The following is a 22820-nucleotide window of genomic DNA, read 5'->3' as shown; positions in this document are numbered from 1 at the left end:
GTTGCTTTCCATCGCGTTGTGTAATAGAGACTGTCTCAGGCTTGCCATACTCTTCATATAACTGTTCAACTGAGAGGTGACTGAAATCCGATGGTAGTTTAACAAGGATGTTGCGGAGATGGATGTCTGACAAAAAGACTCATGAAAATTTGGCCATGTAGTATAAACAAGGACACTAATAAACTTATTTATTACTATCACTTACCTCCATGAACATCGCCCCGTGAATGAATGTAAGCAAAAGCCAGTGTGAGGCCACCTGATAACGCCCGCGTAACGTCGAGAGGGAAAAGACGACTAAAAGATGCTTCTCGAAGATTGCACCGCGCGGGTATCGTGGTATAGCATAGATGTGTTCCATTAGGCCCTTTGACCTCAAACTCATCCAATGGGGTGGGGATAGTAGCATATCCTGGGCTTGCGAGAGCTCGGAGAATGTGGGTTTCACGCAGAGATGAATCTGCTATGCCAACTTTAACAGCAACATAGCAGTGTAGGTGAGTATCCAGGGTTAGCCAAACGGTTGAATAACCTCCAAAACCCAGCTTGTCAACAATGCGGTATCGCCCGCGCAGCACATTCCCGATCATGATAGGATGATAACCCCCTGGACAATACTTTTCAAGTGACTCCGCGCCGTCAATCCAGTTGTATTCAAAACGACAGCCGCGCACATTTTCACCACGAGACATTTGTGTTGAATAAAAGCCGCTACTCGGTCGCGCGGGACGGGCCTCGGGCTTCCGGGGACGGAAAACAGGCAGTGGACGTGATGATAAAGCAGAAGATTGTGAGGCACTTGACAATGAAAATGAAGAATATTTCGAAGGACTGTCTTGCGCGTCATGATTGACAGAGGTGGTTGATGTCAAGGGGAAAAGGCAGGCTCGGGGTTGACTCCTGTGGAAACAGGCTGGGCTATCCTTGGAGATTGGGATGAAGCACCAACCAACAGTGACGACTTGACATCGTTGGACAAGCGCAGACAACCTCGACGATCGGCTCTTGGCGGCGGCCATCGAGTTGTCGACGCTGATAAAACTCTGTTGGCCTTGCTTCGTGATAGAGAATCACTCCCGGACACGCTCAAGCACTTACAAGAGACTCTATCGCGAGATGCCCCTCCTCGCCCTCCCGACTGAAATCCGCAGCCTCATCCTGCAGCACGCCCTCGCCGCCCGCAGAGACCACCATACAAAGGGATTGATAACTTGACTAACACTATAATAACACTGCCTAAGAATTGTCCAAAAGGTATGGCTTAGAATAGATTTGTTAAACCATGGGTTTTGGGTTGACCCACGGCCTTTGAAGATGAACTTTTGGGTTGGGTTATGGGGACTAGAAACCCGCCTATAGATTAAAATAAAATAATAAAACCCAACCTAAAAAGTCCAAAAAATCCATATATATAGATTACTATCTAATTAAGTAGTAATCTATATATTAAAATAAATATAGTAATTTATTTATATTTAATATATATATATATAAATATAATATAGTAATTTAATTCTTAGCATAGCTTGGTAATCTATTAAGTTATCTATAATCTAATAGGTTACCCATGCATAACCTAAAACTTATTTGATTATTAAAATTAGCAACCTAACCCATTTCTTGGTAGGTTAGAGCGGGTTAGGGCGGGTTTCATGGGTTGGGTTGAACAAGTCTAACCATGGGGATGGTAGTCAGAATGGTAGTTGGGAAGGTAGTTGAACGCACAAGATATATAAGGATGTTTATTACTACCATATCTAGCTTTTCTACCTTCATGATTAATATACTTGTTATCTCAGACTAATCTGATCTAAGTGGAACAACTTGTCCAAGTACTTACTCTACGCCTATAGTATACATACTATAGTCGGCCCTGCTCCTTTACCTCGACTTTACCCATACTATGACGCAGTCTTCATATTGGTTACAGGTCCACGTACTCCGCGGAGGTAAGTCAAGAAGTCAATCCGAGATTCCGGAAGTCCCGCGCAAAGGCCCGGGGTTAGGGAAACGCCAAGAGGTCGACTTTCCCGTAACAAAGCCCTCCTCTGCTTCATGTAATACCAGCAGAGACCAGGGATGAGCCGTATGTCCATTATTTGTCAACTCAGGTCCATGCGGAAATGGGAAATTATTTTCGACCAGGGTAGTTTACCTTGTCTACCCCCCATGTGTCGCTCCTGCATGTGGACAGAAGTAGTATCTCTTCTGCATAGGAAACCTCAAACAGAAAAAGGCCCGGTATTCATTATTGGAGGCTCGGAGGTGTGTAACGACATTGTGGGATATAGTCTACCCAAATAAGGCCAGGGATGGCGGCTGATGTCGGCTTCTGTTGTTGTTGAGCCGCAACTCGCTGTCCTATATATTGTGGCCGAATATGGGGTTAAAAAGATTGATGATGCCTCCTCTCCTTCATACTTCAGCGATCAATACATCCTAGCCATCCCCAACACCCTCTGCCTTATTAAGTTACCAAGCACCTCCACAACAATGGCCCTTACCCTTCTCCCATACCAGCACCAGAACTATGATACTCTTCCCGATATCATGGATGCCGGTCGCGACGTTGAGCGCTCTGGCGCGCTCGACACTCTCGACGCTACTATTGGACAATTGTTCGTCAAATATGGCCTCGAAAGAGAGCTCGGCCTTATCCTGCTGCATAACCATTTCCCCTTGAACGAAGCCGAAAAACTGGTTCAATTCGGAAACGCAGCTGTCCCTTGGGATACGACTTCAGCAGACTCGGAGCTTGAGAATATTATCCCCAGCGCTTGGCGGTTTGTCTCTGACGGCCTTGCACCGTACGAGTTCCGGTACTCCAATCCCACACGCGGACAGCTCTTCAAGCTCTCTCTGGAAAAGCACGAAACGTTCCTCGGCGAGTTGAAAGCAGCCCTTACCAACGCAAACTTGATTGATATCCTTGGCCTCTGTACCTTGGATGAGCAAGATATCAACGCGCCTCCGACAATTGAGTTCACATCCGGGCGTGCGAACATTACACTCGACGTGGATATTGACTGGGACCCCAGAGAAGAAGGAGGCTATATCGAGGCTGTCTGGCAATTCGGAAGCACTAAGGGTGAGGAATTTCTGCAACCGTTCAATATGTTACATTTCAGAAAGGTCTCACTAACCACTGGCTTTCAAACAGGCCTCTCTGGAGAGCCGGTTGTCTTCAAGAAGTATAAGACAGCATGCAAGACGCGACCGGAAGGCCACAGGGGAGTCCATCAAACTACTCGCAGGTAGGGATGACCCGAGACATCCTACTCTTGAAGATCTCGAGACATCTCGTCTGTTTTGGCAAGAATTCGCTCTTGTTATATGCTCCGGAGATTTTTTTTTATTTTTCCTTTTATTTTTGTTTATTTTTATTTTTTCGAGAGGTGGTGTGATGGTGTAACTTAGGATGCAGGACGACTGAAATGTAGCTGTTAGTTGAGCTCCTCAACCATGTCAGATATTCGGAGCTCACCGCCTGCTCTGGTCCACCGGAATCCCAAAAAGGGGCAAGCCGAGTCGCTTACGGATCGCACAGTCGACTCAAGGGGTCTCTAACAGACCATAAAAGTCGTATATAGTCCTCAGCGATTCGATAGCTCCTCAGATCGCTCAATTCATTCATTTCTGCAATAATACTGCATCGCAATTAGTTCCTATGCAAGCACGTGGTCGAATTTTGCGACGATTCTGCCGCAGGCTGTATTCTCGGTCGCCTTCTGTGAATCCTTCAATGTTGGATGCATACCTAGGTGGAACTTAGATTCTTGGCGAATGTTTTGGCCTATCATATCTTGGGGTAAGGACTTCACCGAACTTGAAACCCCACCCTTGCGTTGCCCAAAGCACCAGAGTGGACATGAACAAAGCCTTCATTTTACAAGCGGATTCCCCTCTTTTGAGCCTCATCACGGGCTTCCCCTCCCCCCAACATCCAAACGATCCTTCGCTTCTTCCCTCCCCCACCTGTTCTCGGAAACCACGGGTTACCTAGTATCCCCCAAGCCTCACCATCGTTATTTCCCAATAATGCCAGAAACCATAGCAACCAAACCCTCCATTCCTGTGGGTTTCACCCCCGAGTGGGTTTGGGGCGACGATGCAGAAACCACCGTGTATGCTCAAGGATATGGCTCCGGCCTTACTGTTATTTTCCGCTTCAAGCTCGATCGAGACAGACCTTCTACATCGTTGGCCAACCGTATCGTCACTTGCTATCACGAGTTGGATACCTCGAGCCCCGGCGACTCATTCCCCGACAGAGAAAGTATGCGAGAGAAGCTTTGGGATGCAGTCCAACAGGTCTGGCCGTGGTGTATCAAACATCCCGGGATAGCCGGAATGGACGTTGTTGTTGATATTGATGTGTTACCGAATGAGTCTGCTAGTTGGTCTGTCTATCATCACCCGTGGTTTGGAAAATTTGTTGGCCTCTTGAGGCAGGCTCAAGGTATCCTCTCTCCGGCTTCGTATATTGAGGACCTCTAGCTAATAGCTGATCAGCTACTCAAGCGTATTTGCAATCTCCCTCCAAAACCATTGACTTTGAGTCCCTCACCCGGTTTGAACAACTAGGCGGCAGGGGCTGCGCAACCAAAGTTCAGACAGATCCCAATAGCAAAGACTTCTTCGTCTTCAAAGGCGTGGATTTCAGAACATTCCTGACCTACTACGACGAGGTCGAACGGGGCAGTTCAGACACAGAGGAAGAAGAGGACGATTTCACCAACCTCCTAAAAACCTGGCACCATGCCAACGATATTCTTACGCACATCCCCGCGCACCCCAATATCATCCCCTCTCCTACCACATTCGTCACGATACAGGAACCGCCCGCCACCAGAACCAGGGACGAGAGTAAAGCCAAGGACAAGATGCCCGTCGTTTGCGGATGTCTGTACCCCTTCTACGCGAACGGGGACATGGGCTCTCGCATCGAAACCAGTTGCAGTGCGACGGGTAAACAAATCAGTCTCGCCCTCAAAGCCCGGTGGTGCTATGAAATGGCCGCTGCGATCAAACACACACACCTAGTGGCACATACTTACCACATGGACATCAAGCCAGGGAACTTCTTGATTGATGATAACGAACACCTCCTTCTAATCGATTGGGAGCAGTCAGATGCGCCCTGTACGACCATTGCACCGGAGGCAGACGGGACGTGGGACGTTACAGAACAAAAGAGTGCCAATGGTGCCCCGCGTCTCGTGTATACAAAGTATGAAGGACCCGACAGGCGCAATACAGAGGTTGATATTGGAGGGAGGAGCTGGAATCTGTGGAATGTGTTCCCCCTGTGGGCGGCGGAGTGTCCGAGGGCTCTTGAGTTGGCGGAGGTATTTAGTTTGGGAAGGAGTATGTGGATGCTCTTGCGACAGCCGGATATGGATGACTGGGATGAGATTGAGCATCCAAGTGACCTTGTTACAGAGTGGATGGGGACCCCAGGGGATGTTCCGGAGGAGTGGAAGGGGATGGTAGATCGGTGTATGGCGATTGATCCGAATGAGAGACCGGGCGTGGTGGAATTGACAGAGTTTTGGGAGAAGGTGGCTGTTAGTGTAAGGAATATGTGAGAACTAGGCCCCGGGATATAGCTGTCGGCCCTTCGCTAATTAGAGTATACCGTTACTTTATCATAAAAGCGTTGTTGAGAATAGCTTGAAGTTGTATGAGCAAGCATATGTGCAGACCATTCACAAATGGTCGGCTACTTGCCGGAGGAAGCCCGAGAAATCAAAAGTTTAGAAAAGGGCCTTCGAACTGAAATTTGCTTCTCATGCATTCACAAACAACTCGCCTCTTTATTAGGTGCTTTTTATGAATTGTGGAGATTACTGTTAGGATTCAAGGTGTCGTGTTATTTTAAGGGGGGGTTCAAGAAGAAAGTATATATTAAAATCCTAATATACAGATAAATCCCAAGTCAATAAAAATCACTCAAAGAAAAAGAAGTGAAAGGTTGCAATAGAAAACATTCTGCATTTTTTTTGGGTCGCAATCTTTTGAACCCCAGCAGATTCTTATCAGATTCCCTACTTCCCATTCAACTGACACATTAATCATCAATATAAGTAAAAATCCTATTCCAAATACATATGCCATGCACGGCTGCAGCTCTTAAATTGACACTTACTTACGTGCAAAGGCCATATACTGTATCTGCATGCCTTTGGAGGTGCATTTCATGCAAAAACAGTTTGTTATTGTTACAGGAGTTACATTTGCGATCTTGGAAATGCAACCCCCTGAAGTGTCGCCTTACCCTATTCTGGTTGGAGTATTCCTTCTTGCACTGAAAGCACATTGACGGTATAAGTCATGTTGGGTTCATATCTCGGTAACCTCGGGACCTTTAGCAGTGGGCTGTTGCTGAAGCGGCCCTGAAGCGGGGAATCAGCTGTAAACCAATTGGAGTTGCATAAGTTGAATCTGGTGCTGCTCTGAAGGCGCTAGTACTTCAGAGTATGGAGGAGTGCACCAAAAGTCTTCGACCGCGCTAGTAATGGCGCAAGGAAGTGGGATATACCATACAATAGCTGTACCAGGAAACTACTATGCCAACCTATGTTTGAGTACATCATAATCCTTCGAGCGAAGGATTCCTCCTTCAACATCTTTAGGACCTGGTTTTGAAGCTATTTACACCGCTATTTTATCGATTTTCATGATTCTTATATTGCTTTAAAGCACTAATGCTCCTTAATTCTTTGCAAATCGTGCCTGCCCCCCTTTACCTTCCCTCGCGATGCCTTGCAAGCAATATCATCCTCTTGAATTCCGTGCTCAAGTGTTGACTCTCTAGATCTCTTGATATATCTAAACATATAGTAGGTAATATAATCAAGAGAGGTAAGGATCGAGGCTATAGTCCCAACTAGACTAGGAGTCTTTGCCTTGAATAGACTTGTTAAACCGTGGGTTTTGGGTTGGGTTATGGGGACTAGAAGCCTGCCTACAGGTTAAAATAAAATAATAAAATATAACCTAAAAAGTCCAAAAATCTATATATAGTAATTACTATATTTAATATATATATATAAATATAATATAGTAATTTATTTCTTAGCATGGCTTGGCAACTTATTAGATTATCCAAAATCTAATAGGTTACCTATATATAACCCAAAACCTATTAGATTATTAAAATCAGCAACCTAACCCATTTCTTAGTAGGTTGGGGCGGGTTGGGCCGGGTTTCACGGGTTGGGTTAAACAAGTCTAAATTATAGTATATGTCAGAGAACTCGGACATTGACAGCCAATGGATCTGCTGTGCTGCAGCGCTAGGCCGCAGTGCAACGGATGAAAGATGTGCTGACCTGGTCATATCGGGCGATATGACACTAGGGCTAAAACTAGGTTACAAAAGTATCAGGTAATCTAATATGATTGGACACAACAGACCAGGTACTCTAATATAAGTATCATGTAGTACTCAGGAATACTATAGGACAGAATATATAAGGACTATCATTACCTATACTTAGAGGTTTTATTTCTCTATCTATTATAATTAGATTAATAATACACTTATTATTTACTAATCACTTTTAGTTATCTACCTCTTTCTATACTTTGTTTGACTATAATAATCTATATTCTCTTTATTCCTCTTAAGAATATCCTTAGGCGTTCTCCTATGGATTGATTAGCAGACCCTAATCTAACAATAATAGACCCTTGATTAAGTAAAAAAAAGTATCTACTATTAACATGGCAGGAGACAGCAGTGTTTCCAGGAACCTAGTAGCTAGTACTTCAAGGGAGTTAGTTATAACTAGGGAACCAACAGACTTTAAAAAGATTATACAGTTAGGTAATATAGTTAACTTTTTATTAAACCAAGTTAGCATACTATAGTTATTCAAGGGATTACCATCTCGACATCGCAATCCTCAATGAACTCGACCTGTTCCCGACCTGGCTGTGTGTCCCGCAGCTGACGACGGCTGTCTCAACCCTGTACGTGGACATCCGCCTCTTCGGACACATCATCTCCGCCGCCGACGCAGCGAAGCAGTTCACCGTCGATGGCGCCGATATCAGGTTCTACTACAGTTTCTACGCGATGCTGGAGCGGTTCCTCGCATATGGACCGGTGAGCGAGAAAAAGGAGCGCGAGGACAGGCCCAACATGGTCCCCCAGTTCCTCGACCGACACATCACGGTAGACACGCTGGTCCTCGACGTCCGCAGCGCCGAGACCCATTTCCCTCTCCCTCCCCCGGAATTCGGACAGAAAGACTGGGCCTCCCAGCATTATTACTGCGATGAGTCTTGCCTCACTGTTCCCTTGGATAGATATCGTGCGTACCCGGGATGGGTGGCTGAGGAGCTGGAGAAGCAGATTAGGATGCTTATAGATGGTCGGCAGCATTATGGGCCTTATTGGCCGTATGTGAGGATTCTGCATGAGCGCTTCCGGAGGGTTAGGGTTCTGGTTGAGGGTGAGGAGCTTCGGGGGTTTGACTTGACGTCGAGAGCGTGAACCTGATCTCAAGGCAATGAGTGAAGGTGTTTCGTCTACACTATTTTAGGATTATTGGCACGTAATGGTCTGGTCGAGTTAGGGCTACTCCCGAGACGATAAAACCCTAGTTCCCCTGTCCTCGCAGTACTGTAGCTTCCAAGTTACATATCGCATGCATCACCTTATGCTCCAAGACCCTCCAGACCCTCGCTCGCGGTCTCCTGCCATCCAGCAGCCTCAGCACCACCCCCGGTGAAGAATTCCGCCGCCGTCGTGTCGCCCTTGAGCAGCCACTGCAGCCAGTTCACTGCAGCCTCGCCGAACGCACCGCCGTCCACATCCGAGTAGGTCCCGCCGTGGCCGACGGGGTAGTTGCCAACCCACTTGGGCACGCCCGTGAGCGCCTGGTAATCGCGCATGCCCTGCCTTTGTTAGCCTCGAAAGCGGAAGAAGCGGAAGAAGCGGAGGAAACCTCCAGCTTAAGGGAACCAGGAACCTACATTCTCATACGCGATATCGCTCGACCCACCCAGGAAATAGAAAGTCGGCTTCGTGACCTCGGAAATCGCACTCGGATCATCGCCCATGCCCGCCACGAACCCGGAATTGAAGATCCCCAGCCCCGTCACCCGCTCATCGTCGCGGAGCTGGTACGCCTCCAGCCCGCCGCAGCTCTGGCCGGCTACAGCGATGTTCTCGGTGTCGACGCCTGCGTAGTTGCCTGTTCCCGCAACGCCGACGGCCCAGTCGATCGCGTCGCGCATCAGCTGGCTGGTCGTGCTGCCCTGTCCGCCTGGGACGCCCGACGCGATGACCAGGAACCCGTAGCTGGCGATGTTGGTGAGGAAGTTGGCGAAGGCGGTGCCGTCGAAGCCGCAGGCGCCGTTGCCCCAGATGAGGATGGGGAGGGAGGTGTTGTCGGGGGGTGCGTCGGGGAAGTAGATTGTGTGGTCGGCGAGACCGTCCTCGGTGTAGTAGTTCTACGACGTACGTTAGCTCTAGCTGAGTTTTTTTTTTCTTCGACTTGGGGCTTTGGTGGTGTTGAGTACCGATGGGTAAGGGCCGGCGCGCTTGGTGGGCTGGGCGCTGGCGAGGGTCGCCGCGGCGAGGAGGAGGGCGGAGGGGAGCTTCATCTTGCTGAAGAGCATGTTGTTTTTCTGATGTTCTTGAAGCGAAGAGAGGGACAATCTTGTTTGGCTTGCAAGACTCCTCGTCCGGAAGACAGGCAATTTATAGACTCGATGCAGTGTCTCCGGATTTATCCAAGAACGCGCGAGATCAGCCGGCGGACGCAGCCTCCGATCTCAATGCAGACAAATTCCTGCGGAAGAGTGTTTCGGATGGACGTGCGAGGGCGAGCTGCAGCGTTGGATCTGCTCTCCTCAGACAGGGGTTGATGGCGATCGGGATGGAGAGTGTGGGGAACACTTGCAGGTGAAGAAGGACCCTGAAACAGACTTATGCTTGGCTGACGCTGACATCTGCGGTTGATGCCAGTTGCTACGACGTTTTTGATGGGTGCGGAGGTGGTGGAGAGAGATGCTCTCTCTGTGGAATAACCCGTATTCAATGCAAACAGTACCCTATATACAGAACCATCCGATAGCAATAACAAGATATGCACGCTCAATAGACTTCGTGAAGGTGTATGCCATACACAGCCAGCCCACTATCACCAGAACCTATTCAATCGTTAGCATCCGCAAACTCCTCAGAACGAGACCGCAACAGCATACCTGATAGCATCCGGACAGATGGCCAGACCCCCAGACTCCTCCCAGATCGCCTGCTCGCGCACCGGCGTGCCCGTCGTCGCCGCATTAATCATCCACCCTTCCCGGATAAAGATCCCAACATGCTCGACATTCGACCCGCTGCAGTCCCCGCCAGCGCCCCAGAAGATCAGATCGCCCTCCTGCGCCTCCGCTCGCGGGATCCGCTGCCCCAGCGACGACGCATACTGGTCCGCAGAGACGCGCGGAATCGTCACCCCGACCGTCTGGCACACCGCGAACTGCGTGAGCCCCGAGCAGTCGAAGCCGCCGCCACTCGGGCCATCGCAGCCGCCGCCGCCCCAGACGTAGGGGAGGCCCAGTTCCTCCTGGGCTTTGGCGACGATGGCGTGGCCGTCGCCGCCGCCGGTGTTGCCGCCGTCGTCACCACCGGTGGGTTCGCATGCTTCGACTACGTACTTGTCCGCGCCGTTGGTGTCGACGTAGTAGTCCGCGACGTAGCAGCCGTCGCTGGTCTTGTCCCAGGTCGGGTCGCCGTAGATGTCTTCGCCGGGGGCCTGGCAGTCGAGCGTGACGTCGGTGTTCAGGGCGTAGGAAGTGACGACGTCGTAGCTGGTTCCGGGGCCGGAGCGGCAGTTGACGCCGTCGCCTATGATGAGGTAGGCGTTGACGAGGGGGAGGGCGGCCGTGACGGCGAGGAGAGAGAGGGAGGGCATTGTGGTGGCTGTTCTGGCTGTTCTGGCTGTTCGAAGGGTTTAAGGTGGGATTGCTAGATGGAGGAGGGATGGAGGGGGAGTGATGAAGATCGATCAAGCCAGGAGAGATTGTCGCTTTATAGACGGCTGAGGGCGAGGCTGCTGCCTCTGTCGCCCAAGCTGAGTTCTCGAGTTGTCTGCTGGTGTGTCTCGAGTGGTGCTCAGATTCACCGCGATCGGCATCACAGCTCGTATTCTGCAACTCGGACGCCAAATTTAGAATCAGAACCTGGTCGATCCGAACCATAAGTACGAGCATCTCCTGAAATCATGCAGTGAAAGGCTGAGCAAAGAGATCATGCTTGTTTGAGTGGTCCTTACTGATTCTGAGCAGACTCGTATTCTCTGACGCTGTTCTCTCTGATGCAACTCTGCACAAACAGACAGGAGGACGCCAAAAAAAAAAAAAGATATCACGCAGCAGCCTTGAATGCAAACGGACAACTCGTTGGCCCAACCTCTGGCAATCTGGCATAGACAATCTCCCCCGAGACATCCCAGTCGCTGCACCGGTCCAGCAGCGTCTCCAGATACACCCTGAGAATCATCCGCGCCATCGCAGTCCCCGCACACCGATGGATCCCCCGCCCAAACCCCAGATGCGAACTGATGTTCTCGCGATGGAGGACGAACTTCTCCGGCTCGGGGAACTGCTCCGGGTCCCGGTTCGCAGCCGAGTAGACGACCGTGATCGGCTCGTCGGGCGGTACTTTCGTGCCTGAGATCTCCTCTTCCTTCACGGCGGTGCGGGCGAACCCGCGATAGGGCACGTGGAGGCGGATGAACTCTTCGATTGCGGCGGGGAGCAGCGAACGGTCGTTGCGCAGCCGGTTCTGCAGCTCCTTGTCCTCGCTGAGGTGCTTGGTGATTGCGGTCAGGACGATGGTCGGGGCCACCATTGCGATGATCACGATCTGGCGGATGCAGCCGCTGCTCACGTTAGTGTTCCAGCTCCTCTCGACGACCGTCGACCGGGCCTTCTTACATGATGTGCTCTTCATCCAGCGGGTTCCCATCCTTGTCCCGCTCCAGCAGCAGGCTCGACGCCGGGTCAATCTCCGGATCGAGAGGGTTCGCCTTCCTGGCCGCGACCACCCGATGCGCAATGCCATACCACGCATCGCTCCACTTCTTCACCGTGGCCCAGTCGCCCGTCCTCCAGGCATACACGAAGGGGCTGAAGCTCTCGACGAGCAGCGCGCTATCCTCTTCATCCAGATTCAGCCACTCCTTCTCGATCCAGCTCGTCCAGTTCGACCCGAATTCCTCGTAGATATCCCCGTGGCCGCGGTCAAGCAGCGTCTGCAGCTCCCGCTCGCAGTGCGCCCGGATGATCGGCTCGAGGCGCTTCAGTCGCGCGGGCTTCAGTGTGCGGTCGATGGCTGTTCGGTACGGCTTGTGGTTTTCGCCGTCGAACTTGAGGGGTGGGCGTCTGATGCCTCGAGGGTCGGCAGGGACGATGGCGCAGAGGTACGAGATGAACTTGTCGTTGTTGGAGGCGACCTCTTTGACGTCGTTGTATCTGCAGGGGTAAGTAAGCAGCTCGCGTCGAGTCAAGATGGGCATCGCATCGCATCGTACCTCGTGAGAACCCAGTATCCGTCGTGCTTGTCTACGTGGGCGACGGGGCAGTGGCTACGCAGGTAGTCGTATTCTCGGTATATCTTCTCGGGCTCGTTGCTCGTGACGAGGGCACTGGTGTTGATGTCCCAGTCTTCCGGGACTGGGACTGGAACTGGGCCTTGGCCTGGGCTTGGAGCTTGGACTGTGGCCATGATGGAGCCTTGTCTAACTGAGACAGACAGCCAAGGAGATAGACAGCCAAGAATACAGACCGGGGTCAGTTATGTAGATTTCACCCGGCAGAAGGGCCTTCACGGTGCAAATCAATCCGTCTCGGATCTCGGCTTCTTCGAGACTCAGACCACCACAGCCAAGTACCGTGTCCTGAAGCCGGATAATTGGAGTCAGTTCTGACCTCAGGCTGACTTCGCCTTGCAAGCCATCCGGGACATATCAAAGTGCCCAGTCCATTCTGGCCAGGCGTGTTCCCCATTTCCCCAGACGGTCCCCACTGTGTCTCCACCGACCCCCTTCTCTGGGGGACTCGTGATGCATTGCGTGAGGGTAAATGGATGATCCACTGGGAGAGACTGGATCGCGGGGTGGACTTGGGTTTGTCAGGCATGACGTGCTGTTCTGTGTGTTGAGCACCATCCGTTTTGGGGAGCATTCGAGAGTCCTCCAGAGCTGTGTCTTTGCTCTGAACAACCAGGAAGATCGGCTCATCAGAAACCTCGAAACGGCCAATCAGGAAGACGTTTTACGACCCCAACTTCATCCCAATGGCATGGCTTCCATGGACGCATCCTCGCCGCCGCCTCGCCCATATCGGCAAGGAGCATCGGCGAGTGCATTGCCTGGGCCCTCTGAAGCTGGAGATCTGCTCCAACTGCTCTCTGTCAGCTAGCTCCCGCGTAGAACTGCCGTCGATACCCCAGAGCAGCGCCCCCCGCATTTGTCGCTCTACTTAATACCCTCGAGTGGGGGCCAGCAGCTTCTTTCAACTGTCTGGCAGCATCGGAGACCCACGATGGACAAAGAACGCGAGGTCGAGAACGTCGAGAACATCGAGAAGGGCCAGCATGCGGATCCTGCGGTGACGACGGAGCGACGGCCCGGGTATGTCGCCTCGTCGGAGGAACAGGCGCGACTCGACAGGCGGATTAACCTCAAGATGGACCTGATTGTTGTTCCGCTGCTTGCTGCGGCGTTTCTTGTAGGTCTATCAAAGCTCATCTGGTATCCAAGCTGACAGAGACAGCTCCAAGGAATCGACAAAGGCAACATCGGCAACGCTGCGACGTCAGAAACCTTTGTATCGGACGCCAACATCCTCGAGACAGATGTCTCGAACTCGGTCTCCCTCTTCGCGGCAACCTACGTCCCATTCATGCCTGTCTCGGTAGCCATCGGCCGGATGGTCGGTCCTGCCCGCTGGATCCCCATCCTTCTCCTCACCTGGGGCGCCGTCACCACAGCGCAATGCGCAATGAACAGCCGCGGTGACCTCTACGGCCTCCGTCTCCTCCTGGGCATCCTCGAAGCAGGCTTCATCCCGACAACATACTACTACATCGGAACCCTCTTCCCAGCCTACATGGCCGGCCTCCGCATGGGCTTCGTCTCCACGAGCTTCACCTTCTCCGGCGCCTTCTCCGCCCTCATCGCCTACGGCATCCTGCAAGTGCGCTCTTCCGCCTGGAAAGACTGGCAACTCCTCTTCATCATCGAGGGCGCAATCACCATGGCCATCGGTGTCCTCGCCCTCCTCGCCCTCCCCCACAAACTAAGCACAGCCTGGTTCCTCACCCCCCAGGAACGCACACACGCCACACACCGCATGGCCCTCGACACCGCCGCCGTCGACAGCGCAACAGGCGCAAACACCGAAGAAATGGACCACAAGGTCTCCTGGCCCAACATCAAAACGGCCCTGAAGGACTGGCGCAAGATGCTGATCATCATCTGGACGACCTGCGCCACCGTCCCGGCCTACGGGTTCGCCATCTTCCTCCCCCTCATCGTCAAGGGCATGGGCTACGAGGGCGTCCGCGCAAACCTCATGTGCGTGCCGCCCTTCATGGCCGGCGCCGTCGCCCTGATCACCTTCGTCTACGTCTCCGACCGCTTCCGCGAGCGCGCCCTGACCGCCGCCGCGGCCATGTTCTTCTCCATCATCGGGTACATTGCGCTGATTGCGTGCGGGACGGGGAAGAATGATGTCCGGTACGGGTTCCTCTTTGTGATTATGATCGGGGCCGGGTCGGTGAACCCGTTGACGGCGGCGTGGCTGAACGATAATACGCCGGACAAGGCGACGCGGAGTATCACGATGGGCTTGTATGGGTGGAATAACGTGTCCGGGGTGATTGCGGGCCAGATCTACTCGTCGAAGTACGGGCCGAGCTACCGGACGTCGGTCTGTGTGACGCTGGGGATTGTGGCGGTTGGGATGCTGGGGGTTGTGGGCACGCGGGTGTCGTATATGCTTGAGAATCGGAGACGGAGGAGGCTGATTGCAGGGTGGACGGAGGAGGAGTTTGCGAGGGAAATGGCGGACCCGACGAGGAGGGGGCATGAGAAGCGGTACTTTATGTTTGGATACTGAATTGCGGTGGAGTTAGGGCTCGAAGGTGAAGAATATATTCGCGCATAAAGTTATGTTATCATCGGCATCAGGGTTATGTCAATCGAGCCAATGTATCTCCTCATATATCCTTCGCACTTTCCTTGTAGGGCTTTGAGGACGCCCCCGGGCCATACGCTTCCATTTCCGGAGGGGCCGATATCAAGCCCTGGGGAAGGTACGGTGTAAAGGGAATTGTTGTCTGTGGCCCTGAAATCCAGGTGCACAGCGACCGGAGGTTCCCTTCCATCCACACGCTCTTCCCCCGGAGGTCCGCTTCCCGGCCTTAGGCTCCGTTAGCCCTGAGTATGGGCTGGAGGAATGGGAGGGTTTGGTTGGGGGACTGACTGCGATAATCCGTAGTGCTAGCTCTCTCTACTGTACTGCCCTGATACCTCCTGCGACAGAGTCCGGGGTATACGTGGCCAAAGAACCCCGTAATCGAGCAAACGTCTACTTAATGCTTGTCTATCTCTACCCTCGAACCACGCTAAGACCGCAGCATCTAGGACTATCAAAATAAGTCTATCCAATAAGACTATCCTCCTCGATTCTACCGCCGCGCAACCCAAATCCCATGCCCCGCAAGAAGCGTACTGACAACCATCGCCAGCCCAATCTGCAGCCCCGTCACAGGAAGCCAGCCCGTAAACGAGCCGGGGAGCGTGAGGTCGCACGCGTCAATGACGATCCGCGTCGCGAGCTGGGATTTCGACGGTCCTGCCACGGGGGCCACTGGCTTGCCCTTTTCGCCCTTTGAGCGCTGAGGGAAGAGGAGCATCCATGACGCCCGGGCGATGGAGATGACGATGGCGTAGAACCAGAATTTGTTTGCCTCTGTGAGGAGGGGCGTGTACCATGACACGTGGTAGACGTTCATGTCGTGGAGCTGCGATGTTAGTCTGTGGTTCGCAAGGCTGGCCAGGAGAAACACGTACGATCGTAAAGTTCTCCAGGAGAAGATACAATCCGAGAAAGGTATGCTCCGCTAGCTCGAGGGTTCCTAGGATCGCCCCCTGGGCAGAAGGGGTGGCGAGGAGCTCATGGACGCGCTCGAAGCAGCCATAGAAGTCGAGGAGACGAAAGTATCGCCGTCCTAAAGGGGATCAGGAACAGGAGACAAACAATGGAGACAGCGACGAAGGGATCGACAAACCAAGAGCTAATTGATCCCGGGCAGTGAAGAGCTGTGTGGCGCGGGCGCTGTCGGCGCTGAGCTCGCCAGCGACCTGGCTCGCGGCTTGGATGAGGCGGAGGGTCTTTTCGAGGCCGGCGGTTTGGCTGGTGAAGGAGGCCAGTTCTTTGATGGGCGAGAGGGCCATCGTCACTTGATTGTGCTGTCCTGGTGAGGAGCCGTGTTGGCCGTGAAGAGTTTTCGGCGGAACGGGAGCCTCGTAACAGGGTGCAGGGGTGCCTCGTAATGCGCTTATCTCGAGCCACCAGCAAAAGCAACTTGAAAGCTCACCTCCAAGCTGGTGGTAACAATGAGCTCGTCTCTGAGTTTCTTTCCCGCGGGAAACGCCAGGGCGTTGAGATTGAGTTCGCCACCAAAAGCCACCAGGAAGAGCCACACGAAGTGAAAGGAAAATCAAGAGAAATGAATTGACATCCTGGAGGCGAACCCCGCATTCTGCCGGATCCACAGCACTCATGGCTGTGGATCGCACTCGCGGCCTCTCGTCCACTGCGACCTTCCCCTATCAGGCTCCATCCTTCATGGTGCAGCCCCAGGAAGAGCATCCCTTCCGCTGCAGCAAATGAACAGCCAGTGAAGAGTGCCACAATGATACCCTTCGTGTGGTCGAGTGGAGTCCCCCACGCCGCTTATCATGACCTTGTCGCTCCAACACGAGATAGCCAGGAGTCCGGTTCACTAAAAAAAAGGACGACTGGCTGGATCCTGTGATTGCTGGACTCGAGCTTGTTAAATGCGTCGTCTGCTCGCTTCGACACACTCAGCTCATCATCAGCGAAATCATGGATTCCCTCAGCCAGCGCAAGAAATCGGACGAGCCGACGGTGCGGCCGGACCAGGACCAGAAACAGAACGAGGATGCGCTGCCGGGGGAACTCATCTCCGCTGGCTCGCAGCATCTGCACCGGAGGCTGGGTGGGAAGGAGATCCAGCTGTTTGCTGTCGGCGGTGCGATCGGAACATGTATGTGAAGCGATGGAGGGACTCGCGGTCTGTCAGTTGCTCATTCGTTAGCTCTCTATGTGCAGATGGGCGCTTCCCTCCCCAAGGGAGGCCCAGCCGGCCTGTTCCTGGGGTTTGTGCTCTACGGCACCATCGTGCTCGCGGTCAACCAATGCTTCGGTGAGTGAAGTCCATCCACCGTCAGTCAGAGTGTCGGGAGTTCTAACAGACGCAGCTGAAATGGTCACCTACCTCCCCATCGCATCGCCGTTCGTCCGTCTGTCAGGGTTCTGGGTCGACGAAGCTCTGAGCTTTGCCATGGGGTGGAACTATTTCTTCCTGATGGGTATGTATCATCGCATCAGAGTCGGTCTATTGCTAATCGCTTAGCCTTCAACATCCCGTACGAAATCACCGCAATCCACGTCCTGCTCACCTACTGGACCGACAAGATCCACGTCGGCGTCGTGGTGGCAGTCTGTCTCGTCATCTACGCGTGCGTCCTCTGACCTTCCAGCCAGAGACATACTGACAATCCAGCGTCCTGAACGGCCTCACGGTCAAATACTTTGGCATCTCCGAATTCTACATGTCCATCTTCAAGATCTTCCTCATGCTCGGCCTGATGATGTACACTTTTATCACCATGGTCGGCGGAAACCCCGACAAGGATCCCTACGGTTTCCGCTACTGGCGCGACCCGGTACCCTGGCCCTGGCCCCTTCTAATACATTGACCTCGCTAACAGGTTAGGGCTCGTTCGTCGAATACCTCGTCCCCGGCGACACCGGCCGGTTCCTCGGACTGCTGTCGTGCATGATCCAAGGCTCGTTCACGTACGTCCCTCTCCTAGTACAGGTATTCTTTATTCTGGTCTAACATGAGTAGCATGGTCGGCCCCGAATTCATCTCCATGGCCGCCGGTGAAGCCGAAAACCCGCGCCGCCTCATGGGCAAAGCCTTCACGTCCTTCGTCTGGCGTCTCATGTTCTTCTTCATCGGCGGCGCCCTCTGCGTCGGCATCGTCATCCCTTACGACGATCCCACCCTCGCAGCCGTGATCTCCGGCGAGAAAGCCGGCAGCGGCACCGGTGCAGCGTGCGCGCCCCCCTCCTGTAAATTGAACTCCGAAGTACCCCAGACTGACATGGTAATAGATCCCCCTACGTAATCTCAATGGTCAACTTCGGCATCAAAGGCGTCCCCGACCTCGTCAACGCCCTAATCATGACCTCCGTCCTATCCGCCGGCAACAACGTCATCTTCTCCGCGGCCCGCACCCTCCACGGCATGGCCCTCGACGGCAAAGCCCCCGCCTTCTTCGCAAAATGCAACAAGCACGGCCTCCCCTACTACGCCGTCATCACGGCCCTCGCCTTCTGCCTCCTCTCCCTCCTCCAGATCAGCGAGTCCTCCTCCACCGTCCTCAACTGGTTCGTCGGCATCTGCACGGCCTCTTACCTGCTCAATTACTTCGGCACCGTCATCACCTACCTCCACTTCTTCTACACCATGAAGAAGCAGGGCTTTGATCGGAGCACCCTGCCCTACCAGGGCTACTTCCAGCCGTACGCGGCGTGGTATGCGCTGGGGGGCACGTTCCTGATGACGCTTGTGCTGGGGTACACGGTGTTTATCGATGGGCAGTGGGACACGACGACGTTTTTCACGAGCTACACGATGGTCGGGTTCTTCATTGTCGCGTTTGTCTTCTGGAAGGTTGTCCGGCGGACCCGGTATGTGCGTATTGGCGAGGCGGATCTGAAGCTGGGGTCGACCAAGGACGATATCGATCTGTATGAGACGCTCTATGAGACGCCGAGGAGGGGGAAGGTGCTTGATTACCTGAATGGGTGGTTTGAGTAGCTTTCCCAAGGTTTTTGGCAAGGCCTACCAGGGGAGACGGTGGAGGGGAGGTTATTTTTATTTTTATTTTTATTTTTTTTTGTTTATATGTATTATAGCGCCTAGCCTACCGGAGGGACGTGAGGGCTTAGATTGTTGGTAGATAGGGTTAACAAGACAAGACAGGTCACCAATACTTGTATTCCAGCCTTCACTCCAGACACAGATATAATCTTAATCTATGAATCAACAAGATCATCTACATTCAGCACCAAACTCGCAAAAAACAGCGGCTCGCGCACAAACTCCGCAGCGCGAATAAACTCGTCCACCGTATGCGCGCGATTCAGGTTATGCACGAGGTTCAGCGGCGTAAAGCGGTAGATATTCCGCGTCAGCCGCCAGAAGAACTTCGTGTCTGTGTTCGCGGGCATCAGGTACGGTGTTACGATGAGGTCCGTGTCGTTTTCCAGCGGGGATAGAGTATTCTTGATCGTGCCCGATAGCACGCGGAATGCTTCTGCGGAGGCGGGGGAGACGGGGGCGGGTTCGAGGGGGTCGATGGCTGAGAGGGTGATTCTGTGGATCGCGTGGGAAGGGGAGTCGTTGAATCCCTCCAGGGTCATGTTGTGTTTTGCTGCAATTGGGACGATGAGGTCCTCGTAGTGTCTCTGCACGGTGGCGACGGACGTCTCGACGGCGAGGCGGAGGTTTATCATCGTCGACGCGTGTTCGGGGATCGCGTTGATTTTGAGCCCGCCGCTGATCTTTCCGACAGACTGGCTTGTTCGGAAGTAGTACCGCAGGTCGTCCAGTTCTTTCGCGAGGCGTCTTTCGGCGTGCGTGTTTCCCCGTGCGACTTGGGATAGGGCACGCCGGATACTGCCGGGGACGTTGGACTGCGGCGCGTGGACGGCCGCGCACTCGAGGAAGCCGAACATGGGGTTCTGAGCGGTGACTCTGCCCTCAAAGGGGTGATCTTCGATCTCCTTGATGATTTCCGCCAGGATCCCGATGACGTTGTGGTCTGGTGGATTGGAGGCGTGCCCGCCCGTTGAGGAGACGTCTATCCCGACATCGAGGTATCCCTTCTCCGCGACGGAGACCATCGCAAAGGACTGCCCGAATTCGCGCTGGATGCCAACGGACCCCTCGTCGATGATCAAATATATCCCCTCATCGCCGTATTTCGCGTGCAGATGCTCCGATATAGGCCGTCCGCAGTTCTCCCCGCTGATTTCCTCGTCGCACCCAAAGGCCAATATGACGGTCCTCTGGGGCCGGAACCCAGCCTTGATAAGCAGGTCGATGCTTTCAAGCACCGAGATCATGTACCCCTTATCATCCGTTGCCCCGCGGCCCCAGATAACCTCGCCGTCGAAGAACCCTTCGTAGGGCGGGTGCGTCCACTCCGCGACGGTCTCGGGGAGAACGGGGACCACGTCCTGGTGCGCGAGGAGGAGGATCGGCTTCGCCTCGGAGGCGGGGACGCTGCCTTCCCAGGTTAGGGTGAGGCCGTGGGTATTTGCGTGGTCGAGGGTCACTGTCTCAAACACGGCTGGGTACTGCGCTTTGAGGTAGGTCTCTATCTGGTAAAAGACGTCCCAGCGCGGGTCTGCGCCGATGGGGCCGAGGTCATCGTAGCTTTCGGAGGGGATTTGGATGATCCCTGTGAGCTTTGTTATTATTTCGTTGTGGTAGGCTGGGGAGTTGGTCTTGTCGCGGATGAATTGCTCGATGGCGGCGTTAGAGGGGGATAGGGCTGGGACTTGGTGGCATATGCCGGACTGGTTTGGTGTGTACTGTGCTGCATCTGAGGTGAAGATGGCGAATTGATCAATGACATTGGCCTTGAGAGCGTCGAGGGAGAAGAGTGCTGCCGCGAGGCCGATGGCGAGGGCGAGGAGAGTTCTGAACCCAAGGCCTGCCATGGTGCATCAGGCCAGTTGATCTGAAGCTCTCTGCTCCGAAACCAGGAAAAAGTCTCTCCTCCGGAGGCGTCCTCATCCCAAACCCGAGCAATTCACCAAGGAAAGCCCACCCAGCTTCTCGTTTCCGTCCAACTTCCTCTCCGCCGAGCTGAGAGACGAAAGAGACCCCAGACTCAGTCTTCGTCTCATCTCCATCCCGCCCGCTGATCCATGGTGGGTCAATACGAGGCCTGCCTTATCTGGACAGCCGCGCCGCGCCGCGCCCGCCGCGGCGTGGAGAGAAAGAATGCTTAGCAGCGATTGTGTATTTGTATTACCGACGCAGGTTTTCCGATACGCTGGGCTGACTTGGAGAAATCAATTTGATGCGGGGATCCATTGCGATCCATGACAGAGAGAAGCATACAAACATCTCACGGACACAACCACTCTCAATCCTCTCCATCCCCCAGAGCCTCAGCAAGATGCCTGCTTCACCCGCCCACAATGACTTCCGCAGCGACACCTTCACAACCCCCACCCCGTCAATGCTAACCGCTATGGCCACGGCCACCTTCGGCGACGACGTCTACGAAGAAGACACCACAACAAACACCTTCCAGGCCGAGATCGCGCGCCTCACAGGCATGGAGGCCGCGCTGTTCATGCTCTCGGGGACAATGGGCAACCAGATCGGTGTGCGCATCCACCTCGCCCAGCCGCCGCCGCACTCCGTCCTCTGCGACTACAGGGCGCACGTGTATGCCGAGGAAGGGTCGGGCCTGGCCGTGCTCTCGCAGGCGATGGTGACCCCCGTGCATCCGCGGAACGGGCTGTATATGACGGCGGAGGATGTGAAGCGGTGGGTTGTTCTGGGCGAGGATGTGCATGTTGCGCCGACGCGGGTGATTAGTCTTGAATTGACGATTGGGGGGGTATTGACGCCGCTCGAGGAGATTCAATGCATTTCGGAGTTTGCGAGGGCGCATGGGATTAAGGTGCATTGTGATGGGGCGAGGTTGTGGAATGCCAGTGCGGCGACGGGGATTCCCCTTGCCGAGTACTGTCAATACTTCGACAGTGTGTCGATGTGTGTCTCCAAGGGACTTGGGGCGCCGGTCGGGGGTGTTCTTGCGACGACCAGCGAAGGGATTAAGAGGGCGAGGTGGCTGAGGAAGCAGCTGGGGGGTGGGATTCGGCAGGCTGGGGTGCTCACTGCTGCGGCGTTGGTGGGCGTGCGCGAGGTGTGGCCGACAATGGCGGAGACGCATGCGAAGACGAAGCAGCTGGAAGCGGATCTGAAGGGATTAGGCGTTGTGCCGCAGATTCCAGTCGATACGAACTTCTTCTTCATTGATGCGGAGAGGTCGGGGGTTGATATGGGGGTTTTGCTGGAGCAGTGTGAGAAGTTTGGAGTGAAGCTGATGGATGAGCGCATTGCGATGCACCATCAGATCAGCGAGGAGGCTGTCAACAACCTGAAGATGGCCATTGCTGAGGCTGTGAGGATTACAAAGGAGCTGCCGGAGGGATACGTGTCGAAGGTGCAGAAGGGGGGGTATGGGAGTACATCGAAGATGAATGAATATAGCTGAACGATGGATACAGCTAAACATACACGCCGCCAAGCCTTATTGGGATAGACATGAAAAAGTTTTAAGATGATCCAGATCCACAGATTCAAAGGCGGGCCCTAAATTTGTCCGAACTTCAATACGACCTCCTGATCATCGACGGCAAACCCAGGGGCGTCCAACTGAACCTGC

The 22820-nt window shown here is 53.7% G+C and overlaps 12 protein-coding genes across 12 annotated transcripts; 6 read left to right on the top strand and 6 right to left on the bottom strand.

The window, feature by feature from the left end:
- Window positions 1–173: 173 nt before the first annotated feature.
- BJX67DRAFT_346965 (uncharacterized protein) lies at window positions 174–444 on the bottom strand. The gene has a single exon (XM_071028480.1). The coding sequence runs from the start codon at window positions 407–409 to the stop codon at window positions 185–187; it is 225 nt and encodes a 74-aa protein (XP_070888761.1). The 5' UTR covers window positions 410–444; the 3' UTR covers window positions 174–184.
- Window positions 445–2245: 1801 nt separating this feature from the next.
- BJX67DRAFT_346962 (uncharacterized protein) lies at window positions 2246–3417 on the top strand. The gene is made up of 2 exons (XM_071028479.1): window positions 2246–3099; window positions 3144–3417. Exons 1-2 carry the CDS (start codon window positions 2323–2325, stop codon window positions 3195–3197), a joined length of 831 nt encoding a protein of 276 aa, XP_070888760.1. The 5' UTR covers window positions 2246–2322; the 3' UTR covers window positions 3198–3417.
- A 501-nt stretch (window positions 3418–3918) lies between these two features.
- On the top strand, window positions 3919–5811 carry BJX67DRAFT_346960 (uncharacterized protein). Its single transcript, XM_071028478.1, has 2 exons — window positions 3919–4459; window positions 4513–5811. Exons 1-2 carry the CDS (start codon window positions 4039–4041, stop codon window positions 5586–5588), a joined length of 1497 nt encoding a protein of 498 aa, XP_070888759.1. The 5' UTR covers window positions 3919–4038; the 3' UTR covers window positions 5589–5811.
- A 2856-nt stretch (window positions 5812–8667) lies between these two features.
- Window positions 8668–9633, bottom strand: BJX67DRAFT_370603 (alpha/beta hydrolase family protein; the record flags this gene model as incomplete). Its single annotated transcript, XM_071030940.1, has 3 exons — window positions 8668–8907; window positions 8986–9465; window positions 9535–9633. The coding sequence occupies 3 exons, from the start codon at window positions 9631–9633 to the stop codon at window positions 8668–8670; spliced, it is 819 nt and encodes a 272-aa protein (XP_070888758.1).
- A 524-nt stretch (window positions 9634–10157) lies between these two features.
- BJX67DRAFT_378832 (uncharacterized protein) lies at window positions 10158–10934 on the bottom strand (the record flags this gene model as incomplete). The annotated part of the gene is made up of 2 exons (XM_071032422.1): window positions 10158–10167; window positions 10222–10934. The coding sequence occupies 2 exons, from the start codon at window positions 10932–10934 to the stop codon at window positions 10158–10160; spliced, it is 723 nt and encodes a 240-aa protein (XP_070888757.1).
- BJX67DRAFT_346958 (uncharacterized protein) lies at window positions 10684–11294 on the top strand. Its single transcript, XM_071028477.1, has one exon. The coding sequence runs from the start codon at window positions 10992–10994 to the stop codon at window positions 11220–11222; it is 231 nt and encodes a 76-aa protein (XP_070888756.1). The 5' UTR covers window positions 10684–10991; the 3' UTR covers window positions 11223–11294.
- A 92-nt stretch (window positions 11295–11386) lies between these two features.
- Window positions 11387–12748, bottom strand: BJX67DRAFT_378831 (cytochrome P450; the record flags this gene model as incomplete). Its single annotated transcript, XM_071032421.1, has 3 exons — window positions 11387–11903; window positions 11959–12495; window positions 12555–12748. 3 exons carry the CDS (start codon window positions 12746–12748, stop codon window positions 11387–11389), a joined length of 1248 nt encoding a protein of 415 aa, XP_070888755.1.
- Window positions 12749–13566: 818 nt separating this feature from the next.
- BJX67DRAFT_391783 (major facilitator superfamily domain-containing protein) lies at window positions 13567–15421 on the top strand (the record flags this gene model as incomplete). Its single annotated transcript, XM_071034851.1, has 2 exons — window positions 13567–13752; window positions 13798–15421. 2 exons carry the CDS (start codon window positions 13567–13569, stop codon window positions 15142–15144), a joined length of 1533 nt encoding a protein of 510 aa, XP_070888754.1. The 3' UTR covers window positions 15145–15421.
- A 17-nt stretch (window positions 15422–15438) lies between these two features.
- Window positions 15439–16731, bottom strand: BJX67DRAFT_346955 (PEX11 domain protein). The gene is made up of 3 exons (XM_071028476.1): window positions 16319–16731; window positions 16101–16258; window positions 15439–16051 (listed from the first exon to the last, which is right to left on the bottom strand). The coding sequence occupies exons 1-3, from the start codon at window positions 16482–16484 to the stop codon at window positions 15716–15718; spliced, it is 660 nt and encodes a 219-aa protein (XP_070888753.1). The 5' UTR covers window positions 16485–16731; the 3' UTR covers window positions 15439–15715.
- A 159-nt stretch (window positions 16732–16890) lies between these two features.
- Window positions 16891–19210, top strand: BJX67DRAFT_391781 (amino acid permease/ SLC12A domain-containing protein). The gene is made up of 8 exons (XM_071034850.1): window positions 16891–17320; window positions 17372–17479; window positions 17535–17645; window positions 17690–17795; window positions 17840–18002; window positions 18053–18135; window positions 18188–18397; window positions 18457–19210. Exons 1-8 carry the CDS (start codon window positions 17140–17142, stop codon window positions 19163–19165), a joined length of 1671 nt encoding a protein of 556 aa, XP_070888752.1. The 5' UTR covers window positions 16891–17139; the 3' UTR covers window positions 19166–19210.
- A 173-nt stretch (window positions 19211–19383) lies between these two features.
- Window positions 19384–21075, bottom strand: BJX67DRAFT_378827 (M20 family metallopeptidase; the record flags this gene model as incomplete). The annotated part of the gene is made up of 1 exon (XM_071032420.1): window positions 19384–21075. The coding sequence occupies one exon, from the start codon at window positions 21073–21075 to the stop codon at window positions 19384–19386; it is 1692 nt and encodes a 563-aa protein (XP_070888751.1).
- A 402-nt stretch (window positions 21076–21477) lies between these two features.
- BJX67DRAFT_321044 (threonine aldolase family protein) lies at window positions 21478–22816 on the top strand. Its single transcript, XM_071027331.1, has one exon. It carries the CDS (start codon window positions 21540–21542, stop codon window positions 22647–22649), a length of 1110 nt encoding a protein of 369 aa, XP_070888750.1. The 5' UTR covers window positions 21478–21539; the 3' UTR covers window positions 22650–22816.
- The last annotated feature ends 4 nt before the right edge of the window (window positions 22817–22820 follow it).

This window comes from Aspergillus lucknowensis (genome assembly GCF_044049455.1).
Source record: "Aspergillus lucknowensis strain CBS 449.75 chromosome Unknown BJX67scaffold_8, whole genome shotgun sequence".
Taxonomy (NCBI): Eukaryota; Fungi; Ascomycota; class Eurotiomycetes; order Eurotiales; family Aspergillaceae; genus Aspergillus; species Aspergillus lucknowensis.
The sequence above is the reverse complement of the archived record's forward strand: the minus strand, read 5'-3'. Positions and strand labels throughout refer to the sequence as shown.

Bases quoted from the DNA above. Each gene is read 5' to 3' on its own strand.
- BJX67DRAFT_346965 (XM_071028480.1), bottom strand. From the start codon at position 409: ATGCTACTATCCCCACCCCATTGGATGAGTTTGAGGTCAAAGGGCCTA.
- BJX67DRAFT_346962 (XM_071028479.1), top strand. From the start codon at position 2,323: ATGTCGGCTTCTGTTGTTGTTGAGCCGCAACTCGCTGTCCTATATATT. The intron at 3,100-3,143 runs CTGCAACCGTTC...GGTCTCACTAAC, and splicing joins GCACTAAGGGTGAGGAATTT to CACTGGCTTTCAAACAGGCC.
- BJX67DRAFT_346960 (XM_071028478.1), top strand. From the start codon at position 4,039: ATGCCAGAAACCATAGCAACCAAACCCTCCATTCCTGTGGGTTTCACC. The intron at 4,460-4,512 runs GTATCCTCTCTC...ATAGCTGATCAG, and splicing joins CCTCTTGAGGCAGGCTCAAG to CTACTCAAGCGTATTTGCAA.
- BJX67DRAFT_346958 (XM_071028477.1), top strand. From the start codon at position 10,992: ATGGAGGAGGGATGGAGGGGGAGTGATGAAGATCGATCAAGCCAGGAG.
- BJX67DRAFT_346955 (XM_071028476.1), bottom strand. From the start codon at position 16,484: ATGGCCCTCTCGCCCATCAAAGAACTGGCCTCCTTCACCAGCCAAACC. The intron at 16,259-16,318 runs GTTTGTCGATCC...GATCCCCTTTAG, and splicing joins CCGGGATCAATTAGCTCTTG to GACGGCGATACTTTCGTCTC. The intron at 16,052-16,100 runs GTACGTGTTTCT...CTAACATCGCAG, and splicing joins TCCTGGAGAACTTTACGATC to CTCCACGACATGAACGTCTA.
- BJX67DRAFT_391781 (XM_071034850.1), top strand. From the start codon at position 17,140: ATGGATTCCCTCAGCCAGCGCAAGAAATCGGACGAGCCGACGGTGCGG. The intron at 17,480-17,534 runs GTGAGTGAAGTC...TAACAGACGCAG, and splicing joins CGCGGTCAACCAATGCTTCG to CTGAAATGGTCACCTACCTC. The intron at 17,796-17,839 runs GTGCGTCCTCTG...CTGACAATCCAG, and splicing joins GTCTGTCTCGTCATCTACGC to CGTCCTGAACGGCCTCACGG.
- BJX67DRAFT_321044 (XM_071027331.1), top strand. From the start codon at position 21,540: ATGCCTGCTTCACCCGCCCACAATGACTTCCGCAGCGACACCTTCACA.